Raw genomic sequence first — 12,268 nt, forward strand, 5'->3', positions numbered from 1 at the left:
GGGAATAAAAAGGAAGCAGGAGCAATTAAATGCTGTGTAATGGTTTATATTTTTAAAGTACATAGACATTATATACATGGAGAAGGAAAGATGTGTCACCTTGTGGTTGAGTTCTATAACAAAAAAATCTTTGAATAATTATTGGCCTCGTGAAATAATATAGATTTATAGATTAAGTCAGTATCAATTGTGCAAACAGTACACTTTTCTAACAAAATTATATTCATATAGAAACATTATTTTCATTTATGGGTCTGCTAAAGGTACCAAATGATTTTAGTAAAGGTAACAGTAAGCATCATAAATACACACAAAACTGAATTACATTCTTGTGTAGTCAGGATGGAAGAACTTGCAATTTTCTCATGATTTGTTGAAATAAAATTAGCCTTCCTGGGATTTGGATCAAAATTCCCCATATAGTGAAGATTAGACTCTATTTCACAAATGTATCAGCCATTGCCAACTTTCCAGATTCCCTTGTTATAGAAAAGTCATTGAGAAATGTATTAATAACTAGAAGAAAATTCAGCTGGGACAGTACAAAAAAGTGTGGATCCTGGGTCAAATATTTCTGATAAATTGACTTGTGACATAACTATACTCAAAGGGACTTTTTCACCAACAACTTTTTTTGTATTTACTGTCATGGATAAATCTAAATTCTAATGATTCCACAAATACACCAAAAGACAGTAAATCTGAAAGAATGAGGTATTTATCTTTTTCAATGAATGTGCAGAATATGCTAGAAAAGGGAATATAACCTGAATCATTTTAAAGAAAGAAAGTATATGCTTGCATATGAAAGATCTGAAGTTTTGGTTATAAAATTGGCCTGTGGCAATATACATATAAAGTCTTTTAACTGAGTATAAATTTAGCTGCATTTCAGTTTTTAGTTAGCTTATTTCTTTTCCTCATTTTCTGGAGAGAGAGTTAATGTTACATCATTTCTACTGAAAGAATTTTGTGTAAAATGAAACACAAAAAATTAATAATTGAAATGTTAGAAAGCAATTTCCACGACCACAAATGGACTGTCAGTTCATAAAACTTTATCACTTAAACCAAGAGAAAAATGTTCGCACTTGCAAAGATTAAATTCATGAATGATGGAATAATCTTCATTTACATGTATTCTTACTTTGGTTATACAAGTTTTAATATGAGCGACACAATCTGATTCAGAAATATGGCATTGTATGAATTATTTTAAAAATTTTTCTGCAGCCAATATTTACTAATATGTCATTTTAAAAGTTCTATTTTATTTAAAAATATACAAAGTAATACAAGAAAATATGAAAGGTTAATGTTTATTTGGCTTCTTATTGATTTAAATTTTCCCCCGTATAAAAATTCTTAGACAATGTAGTCCCAGAAAAGCGAATAACATTTTGTTTTAAATTTAACAGTAAAGAAGAATCATCAGCAACATCAGAAGAGAGTGACTTTGAGAATCCAAAGATTACAGGTATATTATTATTTAATTTTTCAACAAAATTTGTTTTGTCAAAGACTACAGTTAAAACAATCTTACATTGGTACAATTATATTAACTTTGCAGATACATATGTCCCAACAATCGTTTGTTCTCATGAGGACAAGGAAGACTTGGAAGCCAGTAATCAAAATGTAAAAGATGTAAACAGGGAACATGATGAACATAATGAAAAAGAATTAGAGCTGATGGTAAGTGTTCTGGTTGCCACGGTATTAGGGAAGATGAATCCATTTATGCTTCAAAGATGCCACAATGCCTGCCTTTCAATAGCTTCAACTAATATAATTTGCAAATGCGAAAGCACAGCCTATTCTATCCCTGCATCTCTAGCTTGATCAACAAGGCACTTTGATTTCAGTATGTTGCTTCTGGTCTCTGCAGTGGTAAATTAATGACATTCATTTCTTATCTCTTTACCAGTGGCTCTGAGTAATAGTTTGTAGGAATTACAGGAGAGGTAGCACTATCCTAATGTGCATTTCTAATCTTTTTGACAAGTGTACACTTAGCATAAACTCGTCTATGAAATGAGAGGGCTGGACTGGATGATTGTCAGGGTCCTGTCCAACTCTACGAGTCTATGATTCTTCTTACATTTAGCATTTTTTAACTTCCATCCTTGTGAAAATCTCCAAGTTCTATATCATTGTAGAGTATTAAATTACCAAGTGAGAAGAAAATAGCCTGTGCCATAATTTTTAAACAGGAAACAAAATCAGTGCTGTACAATTTAGTATTAAATTTGTTATCGTAAATTTCACACTTGGTGAACATTCAATCTATTTGGGATTTTTGGGGGGATGATTTAGATAGTACTTTTATCACAAAGGAAGAAATAGGAATAAATGAGTCACATAATGCAATTTATCCTTTACTGTATTTGGTTGGAGCTCATATCATTGGGATACATGGATTTATAATCATCTATGATTAAAATGACATTTGCCTCTTGCAGTGTCAGTGCTGAAACAGAAAAGAAATAGAGCTCATCTCTTTCTGCGCATATTCCACCTTTTCTATAGTGATATGGGAGCTGCATCACTAAAGTATGCAATTTACTTTGCTCCAACTTTAAGAAACTACAAAGTTGTCACCCATTGTGAGAATTCTCACCAGCTGAAAGTTAACATTGCCATTTTTTTTCAAACCACAGAATATAATGAAAGGGCCTTGAAAAATCACATACTTCACCAATACATCTCATTACAATGAGCAGGCTCAAATATAAAAGTTTGTTTAGAAGTTACTGAAATTGTACATCCAATAAATGAACAGGGAGCTGTAATTTAGATGCTAATTTGCTCCATGCTGGTGTTAATGCATAAAACAATGAACCTCTATAATAGATGGAAATACAACCAAATCTGTGGAACCCACAGGCATTGGCTTACAAGACAGCTGTGCAGTTGACAAGTAACATGAGCCTTATGTGAGAAGAAGGGAAAAACGTAAGATTTGCATATAATTATTGAGATCATGCAAATGTCAGTTATGAGGAGAAAAAAAAAAAAAACACAGGCATCTCACTGTTAAATCCTGACAGTTGGCATCACTGAAGAGCTCAAATACATTTGAGTACCAGTTGGCAGAGGGTCATTAAAACAGAATTTGCAGAGACATTAACTCCCTCACTTTTCTTTGAGTGACGTTTTGCTATTAATAGTTTGCAGAGGCTTTGCAGAAAACATATTAATAAGAGAAACTGTAATGGGGGCACCTACAGCAAGTGTAAATGCAGCAAGGGGCACCCAGGAAGCTGCTCTCTAATTGATTAGCATGGAGCTATCAATGTGTATATCCTAAGTGAGGAGAAAGTGCAATGACAAGCAAGAACAGTTGAATAATACAATGTGATATTTGGAAGCTGGGAAGGAGAGTGATTAATTTGGGCCCCTTTTTCTTACTAGTCTCATTCCCAAGTCATAGCCTGCAAGGATCTCCCCAAAACATCTGGCTTCCAGAGTTTGTATGAAATCCACAAATGAAATGAGTCAAGGAAATCTACCAGATAATTTCCAGTCAAGTTAATAAAACCTATCTAATTCATTCTGTATATTTAAAAAAGATCATATACTCATTATTTTTGTTGTTTTTATCCCATAAGATAAACCAACGCTTAATAAGAACTAGAAGCACTGCTTCCAGAGATGAAAGGAATACATTTTCTACAGATCCAGTCAATTTTCCAAGTAAAGCTGAGGGATTAGAGAAGAAACAAATCCATAGTGAAATATGCACTGACTTGTTCCAAAGGCCTTTGTCTCCAAGTTCATCAGCAGAAAGCCCCTTAAAGGGAGATTTTCACCGCAACGAAAAATATTGCTCAGGAAATAAGTGTAGTCATAAACTTCCAGAGGAAATTACTTCAGATATGGAAGAAATCAAGCCGTCTTTGGGAGGTTCTAGGAGTGATGAATTAGTGCAATTTCACGTTGGCAGCAGAGAAGTCCTGGACGATGAGGCTAATCCAGCCCACAAAAGGGACAGAGTGCACACATCATACCCCTCCTCAGATCAGCTAATGGCAGGCAACCTTAATAAAAAACAGGAAGGAGGAGCTAATAAAATCGAAATAAAAGACTGGGAATGTTTAAGAAGGGATTTCCATTCAGATGTATCTGCGTATCGTGAAGACCCAACAGAAAAAGTATCTTCCAAGGAAGATTATGGCAATGGTAAGGATGACAAGGGACAAAAAATACGTTTAAGTGTTAATGAACAACAAAGCAAAATTTGCCAATCAATCTCACATGACCAAGGAAGGAAGATGGGCCACCCTGAAGTAAGTGTGGAAGGGATTGGAACTAGGAACAGAGACCTAACTGCTCTGAACAAAGATATCTCCATTCCCGCCTGGGCAATCACAGCAGATACGTCTCATTCGCCAAGGACACATTTAAGTGGGGAAGAAGCTGTGTTCACCCCAGAGCATGATCACTTGACTAGCAAAGGCATCCCTTTAGGAGGAATAACTAGTCAAATTTGTTCACCAAGAAATGGAAATGTTTTGAAGAATGATTATCTTTTCCAAGTTGAAGAAGAAAAATCAGGTTGGATTAATCCTGAAGACCAGGACAAAAACACACAGCATAAACAAAGTTGGAATGTTCCAGAAAGTCAGGGAAAAGCAAGAGAGAGTAAGACAAATAAACCAGAGCAGATCAAAGAACAAGCAGATTGTGAAGACCTGTGGGAAAAAAGAGATAATACGAGGAGTTCGAAAGCTACTTCTACAGAAGAATTGTTTACCTGCCAAGAAACAGTGTGCTGTGAACTGTCTTCTCTAGCTGATGATGGTATTGCTGAGAAAGCAGAAGCAGGTACAGCTTATATAATTAAGACAACATCAGAAAGTACTCCAGAAAGCACGTCTGCTAGAGAAAAAGCAATAATTGCTAAGCTACCCCAAGAGACAGCACGAAGTGACAGGCCCATCGAGGTAAAGGAAACAGCGTTTGATCCACATGAAGGGAGAAATGATGCTTCACATTATACCCTTTGTCAACGAGATACAGCCAGTATAATCTATGACAATGATTTTGAAAAGGAATCACGTTTAGGTATTTGTAATGTACGTGTAGATGAAATAGAGAAGAAAGAAACCATGTCTATGTACAGTTCTGGGAAGACATATGACAGGGAGAAACATGGCATTGGAAATATAACATCTGTAGAAGAGTTCTCACAGGTCATTACAAAAAATCAAAAAGCATCTTCAAAACCAGATTTACATTTGAGAATGTTACCAATAGACAAAAAAATGTTTCCAGAAAACAGAGATCACAGGAAGCTCCAAGAATTATCGATGAAAATGGACTTAGGTCCCATTGTTCATCCTGCTTTTAACTCAGATGCTAATCGGGCTTCTCAGAGTGGCTGTCACATTTCCACACACCATCCTAAAGTGACAGGGCCATCTTATAAACAGCAGAATTCTGTAGGGAATACAGTTACTACAACAATTTTCCGATCTATTTCTAGTAAATCCAAAAATGATTGTGACCCAACAAGAGAAGTCCAGGGTACTGAGAAGCACCCTCATCCCGGGTCTAAACCTGAAAAAGTTTCCAAAAGTTCGGTAGTGACATCAGGTAGTAGAAAAGAAAGATGCATAGGCCAGATTTTCCAATCAGGAGAAAGCAGTGTGGAAAAATCTCTAAGGCCAACAATTTTAATCAGTGAACCTCTTGAGAACATGGAAGAAGCAAGGCATGAAAATGAAGGATTACTAAATTCTGGACAATCACTATGCTTTTCAAGTGAAAAGGAATCTGAGAGCTCTGCTTCTGCTAGTCTTCTTGTCCAGGAAAGTCAAGTTCAAAGCAATGAATCTTTGTTTTCAAAATATACCAATTCTAAAATACCTTATTTCCTCTTGTTTCTGATATTTCTTGTAACTATCTACCACTATGACTTAATGATTGGTCTGGCATTCTACCTTATTTCATTGTACTGGCTGTCCTGGGAAGGGGGTAGAGAAAAAGAGTCTGTTAAAAAGAAGTAACCTCAGCACTGTCATTATTCTCTCTTAAAAGATAAGCTATTTAGCCCCCAACATTTGGATTGGCGAAAGAGACTATTCATTGTTCAAAGATCCAGCAGTTTTTCTCTTGAAGGATCATTTAAAAAGGAATGCGTATGAAGTTTGCTCCTTCGTATAAGTAATTATTCTATATAGGACCATTATGTTTGGATCATTAAATACCTATATGAATATGAGATCTGAAGCACGTCAAGTTGAAATTAGGTACAGCTGTTGCTCCTTAGCAGGTTATGAAGTTGCAATGCTTCATGTCTCTTCACTATTTAAAGTGCTATTTCTTACATTCATTTCTTTTGCAGTAAAGCTTCATTTTTTTTCCTTGAGAGTATATTTCCCCCTACGGTTTTTAAAACAGATAAAACATGGGCAATAGCAGAGGATTTTTTTGGTCGTTTAGTATTGACCATGAAATTTGCACTTACCAGCACATATTGATAAATCAAATATTTCAACTTCTATTTCATATTTTTAAGAAAATATCTATGTATATTGAAATGAGAAAACTTAAAGAAACACATTCTGTTTGCTTTATACATACACCTTATGCCTTATTGATACTTACAAAGTCAGGGCATTCATAAGCCAAACCTGATAAAGACTGAAACAATTGGGAGATTATCTTTCAAGTCTACAAAATTTGTCGGTGGCCTGCCTTTAAGCAAGGTTTTTCTCTTGTAAAAGGAGACTATAACACAGCTGAACTATTTCAATGTCAACTATTCAGAGTTGAAAATGTAAATTAAAAGTTCCACAAGCATTGCTTCAGAATAAATTTGTACCTATAAAGAATAAGGCATTAAATGATAATAATAAAAATATTCCAAATGGACTATGTGTTCTTTGTGGTAGTATTTTTGTCTTCAAAGTTTCAATCTTTTTCTCATTGCAAGACAATGAATTATTCCCTAAGGTGCACTTAGAAAACAAACAAGTAGTCTTTGATGATTTTTATTATAGGATTATTATAATATGTTGTTAGATGATGACAAAAAAATTTAAGTAGGCAAACAGGTATATGTGGAAAGCTACTGAAGAAGAAATGAATATTCAGTATAGCAGTGACTTTGGCTGCTGTTATTACCTATAGCCAAATGTGTGAAATAATGAAACTATTCATTTTAGTCTAGTAGTAGTAACGCAAGGATTCATATACAATTTATTTCAACAACTATTCATTGAATGACTTCTAGATGTAAAACTGTGCTCTGTTCTATGGCAGAGCACATCCTTTGATATGCTGCCCAGCTAGTCTGGGCATTGGTATGCAGTGTGATATTTTGACTTGGCTAGGATTGTGAAAGAAAGCCACTTAGAGAGAGACTATTTGGATGATTCCTTTTTCATAAGAACGTCTTTAATAAAACATGTAACATTTATCTATAGAGAGAAAAAGTAATCAGTTTATTCACCTGTAAAGGTAAATTCAGAGAGTAAAACTTAACATATATCACCCCATACATCTAAGAAATATGCGTATATGGGAAGACAAAATAAGAAGGAAACATTTATATTGACTTTCATCCAGTAGTAAATGATTTCCTTAATTTTCATTAGGTACACAACTACTTCCAAATCCCCTAATTGCATGCTACCCACAAGTCCCATTGAAAATGAATGCTTGACTTCAACTTTTTAGTTGACCAAATACAAACATCCTGAAGTAGAACTTAGGGCAAATATTTGATTGTTTGAGAAGGCACATTTTCATTAAGTGAGAGTGCAATACTGTAAGTAGTACCTAGAAATTATCTCTAAAATTGCTATCCTGATAATTTTGTTGACAGGTCTAAATTACCATGGAGTTAAGGTTAGCATTTTCTCAGTCCTTAAGTAGCTTGCTTTTTGAATTCTACCTTTAAGAGTTTTAGTCAATATGCTATATCGCGTTAATGCAAGAAACACTACATTCATAACTTTATGAACACAGGTGCCTGAACTGGAATTATTCCCTTAAAATAACAACATAACCGCTTTTATCTCTTTTATTTGACTTTTGGTAACATTGACTTACCAAACCTTTTCATACACATTTGTAATATGACAATAGAAATTTCAATTGATTTTAAACATTTAATTGCATATCTCCCTGTATGCAATGAAGAAATAATTAATGATTTAACTGCTTTTCCAAACATTACTTATGAAGAACTTCAAGTAGTACAAACTTGTGAAACTATTGCTAAGTGAACAGGGGGATTTTTGCAACCTGTTTTGATCACATCACTCTGTCGAGCAAGAAAAGTGGATCTCAGGAAACTGTTAGCCTCTGGTTAACGCAGCTTTGGCTGTGAATCATCATGGCAAGGGTAATCTTTATAAGCTGCCTGCATTTTGTCTGTCCAAGTATTGTTTAAGTGTGAAATGACGGTGTGGCGGGAGAGTGAGCAAAGAGAGGTGTGTTGCACTTCTGCTTCACGTATTGGGTAAGAAGGTGATATAATTATCACTTTTTATCTTGCTGGGCTTCTGACCGTTAGAAACAAAATTCTCAAAATTAATTTGCAAGTCAAGCAAGTATAGGTAGTAAAAACAATTATCTTTAAAAAAATCTCATTTGTATAAACCATCAATATTACAACAGATTTCTCAATGTGTGAGGAAATGAGCCCATGAGATGACACTCACCCTTCAACATTAAAGAACACTGGGTTGATACGGCCATGTTTCCTGCTGAGCTCTAATATTTTGGTAGCGAATTATTTCAAAGAGTAGCTCGTTGTTAAAGAAACAGGATCATCTTTTATTTGTCATCTTAAACCAGTCTGCTGGTTAAGTAGAAAACTTAAAAATATCCATACCAAATTTGGGGAAATAATAAGGTATTTTCTTTTTCCTAAATAGCATTCATAGTGCTTTCTTATTAATATTTTTTCCAGCCATGGATATTATTTCATATTGCCAGGTCTGTTGTCTTCTTTATTAGGCTCACTTTGCATATAAACGAACTAAAAAAGCAAACAAAGCAAAACAGTAAAAAACTAGCAGGAGAACCAGTGAGGATGCAGGGAGGTCCATCTCCTGATTTCTGTTATCATGATCTCTGACCTTTCTTTCAAATTTGTACTCAGCGAATATAAAATTAAACCACACAATAGGATTTTCTTTTGTTATTTGAATTTTGCCTTAGCCAGTTCCTGTGGAACTGAGGAACAAGATCTACTTTGATTCTGCAACAAGGTACAACAGGAATCTGACAGGACAAGCTCTTCAGACATCTCCACAGTTGTACACCTACATGAAAAAACAGTTAGAAAGGTTACTTTAATTTACCCGATTAAATTCATTTGTTTATCTTTTTCTGGTTTCAGAAATAATTTATAATAAAAATAGTGGCAACATAATTTACTTTTCATCTTTTAGAAATAGATTTTGTCATTAATCCAATGTTTCTATTACTTAACCAAAACCTCTTTAAGCAGCAGATTAAATTTTCGCTGGATTTGAACGATCAGATGTTTACAAGAAATGCCTTTATTGTAGTGTGCTAAAATATTATTAAACAAACAATTCTTTGAAAAGTATAGCATTTTTATTTCGTGTCATTTCTAAATACATTAAATGCATACATATTATCTTCATTTTTCAAATATGAAACAATACAGTATGAGAAAATTTAATGAAAAATATCCTACGTCTTTTCCTAATATATTTAATTCTTTATAGTAAGGGTCATAAAGTAAAGAGAGGCCTGGGTAAATCTACAGTAGGTTACAGAGAAATTATTTTTGTTTGGCTGTGATGTCTCCAACATCTGATTTTGCAGCAGTTATCAATGCCTAATTAAATTACTGGTCTTGGTTAGAATTGGTGCACCTTCCTTCTTACCATGCCACCCAGCCTTATCTCCCACTGCTCCCTGCTTCAAGCCCTCTGTCAGTCAAACAAATCACACTGTCCCCAGAACATGCAATGCTTGTCTGTTCCATGATTTTGCTCATGTATGCCCCTTTATCTAGAGGACATTTTCAGTGTCTTCTCTATTCCTCTCTTCCTATCCAACTCTGCACATTTTGCTATGTAAAGTTAAAGTCCTCATTGTTTTGAAGTATGCTGCTATTTCCTTCTGTGGGATCAAACCATTTTTATATCTCTTGAGACACTAACCTTCTTCTTGTATTCACTGGCCATTTGACTAATTATTCTAACTGGACTGTCTGCTTGTTCAGGACAGGGACATAGGTTTTTCTCTTCCGTACCATCACCCTGCAACTCCTAGTTTGTAGAAATCCTCATTCAATACTTGTAGACAGAATTGAATTGTATTATTGTTTATTGTCCTTGAAATGTGGACAAGATAATCTGAGATCTGAATTAAACATGAATACATTTGATCCAATTGGAACCAGGATATTTTAGTTAACTACCAAAGACAAGGTTGAAAAAGGCAAAGAGGACATAGAGAAGCAAGAGAGGGTGGTCCAGTGGATTTAGGATGTGGGAAGGAGAGAGACAATCCTTTCTCTCCATTTCTCCTAACAATTAAATTGATTTTCCATATTCATAAATCCTTCCTAGCACACAAAACACTCCCTTTATTCTATTTCATGGAAAACAATATGTCAATCACATATTAAAATAACAATAATTTAATTCACTGGCTAAGGTGAAAATTAACAGAACAAGGTATGTTTTCAGATAAAGTAGCTCAGTGTGGCTCAAAAAACAACAAACATCACAAGGCATAAAGTGTAAGAAATTCAATCTTCTCAACTGCTGCCATGCCCTTTGAAAATGGCTGATCTCTCAATTTCACACCTATTCTGCATGACAACTTTTAGGGTAAGTAAATAGAACAACTAGAAAAAATATATCAGTGGATATTTAAAAAAGAAAGCATTTGCTTGATTATAAGGGAGTACGCACACACACTTATGATTCTTACATCCAGTAAATGACAGTAATGGCAGTCAATATAAACTACTAAGACTACATGTAGGGATGCATGCAATGGGTGAGGGTTTATCCTTTCCTCGAAGAGACTCATCTTATCAGATTTAGGTGTGAAATTAAAATGATAACACAGAGACAAGCCTATTTTTAAGGCACAGTCTAAAGGAAAACATTATGTGACCTGGAAATGTAGTAGCATGTCATATAACAGTTTAAGACCATCAGCAATTAGTCCCTTAAGACTTAAACAAAAGCCAGATAAAAGTCTATTAGGTGGTAGGATTCATTAATATTGTGTATTGGTTGACTTGGTTCTGAGTGGAAACAGATTTAAAGTTTTCTAAAGACACACTCTATAAAACATAACATCAAACAGCAGAGAGATGGTGCTTAAAAATCATTAAGAGAGGTTAGAAATTCTCTGTGTAAACACTTAAATAAACCATAATATACTTTTACTCATTTTATATAGGAGGCTTTTATTTTGGAGTTTATAAAATATATTTTTTGCATGGAACATTTGTGAAAATATCACACATTTAAATAATTTTTATACAAAAATTCTAAAAATTATATTTTGTTTCTACACATTAATATTTAATTAATAAATAAATCTTTGGAAAATCCAATTGTCTTCTTTCATGATGCGTATAAATTTTCCCTGTTTCAAAGTGAAATGGTTTTGAGTCCTACCTAAAGACAGGAACAAAGATTAAAGAAAAAATCATTTATTTCCCACCTTCATAGATAAAAATGGAAATATTTTAAATGCATTTCTATCCTTTGAAAGTTGGAAAGGAAAATAAGAAATAAAGGTAAGAGATTGTAAATGCCCTTCATATGTATCTCATAGTCTTTTCTTGCTTTAATGATTATTTTTAATTGACGCAATAATCATATGTATTTATGGATAAAGCGTGATATTTTGATACATGTTAAAATGTATAATGATCAAATCATGGTAATTATCATATCCATCACCACAAACATTTATCATTTCTTTGTGTTGGGAACATTCAAAATCTGCTCTTCTAGCTATTTGAATATATACAATAAATTGTTAATTATAGTCACACTAAGTGCTATAGAATACCAGAACTTACTCCTCCTATCTGGATGTAATTTTATAGCCATGAATGGTCTTTTGGCTATACCTGCCTCTCCCCACCCTCTCCCAGCCTCCAGTAACTACCATTCTACTCTCTACTTCTACATCTTCATGAGAGAAGTACTTTTACTCTCATTTTATAGGCAGAAATAGCTTCATAGAGAGATTAATTTTTCTAAGACCTCACATCTAGTAAATGGTAAAGTCTAGATTCAGACTT

The 12,268-nt window shown here is 34.1% G+C and overlaps 1 protein-coding gene across 1 annotated transcript in view; it reads left to right on the forward strand.

Annotated features, from left to right (window-relative positions):
- PPP1R3A (protein phosphatase 1, regulatory subunit 3A) overlaps window positions 1-6,889 on the forward strand; it is a 43,495-nt gene extending 36,606 nt beyond the window's left edge. The window contains exons 2-4 of the mRNA XM_012652770.1: window positions 1,419-1,477; window positions 1,571-1,695; window positions 3,612-6,889. Coding sequence (XP_012508224.1) covers window positions 1,419-1,477; window positions 1,571-1,695; window positions 3,612-6,011 — 2,584 coding nt within the window. The 3' untranslated portion in view covers window positions 6,012-6,889. The remainder of the gene's footprint in view (window positions 1-1,418; window positions 1,478-1,570; window positions 1,696-3,611) is intronic.
- Window positions 6,890-12,268: the final 5,379 nt, after the last annotated feature.

Source organism: Propithecus coquereli, unplaced genomic scaffold, assembly GCF_000956105.1.
Source record: "Propithecus coquereli isolate 6110/MARCELLA unplaced genomic scaffold, Pcoq_1.0 Scaffold4, whole genome shotgun sequence".
Taxonomy (NCBI): Eukaryota; Metazoa; Chordata; class Mammalia; order Primates; family Indriidae; genus Propithecus; species Propithecus coquereli.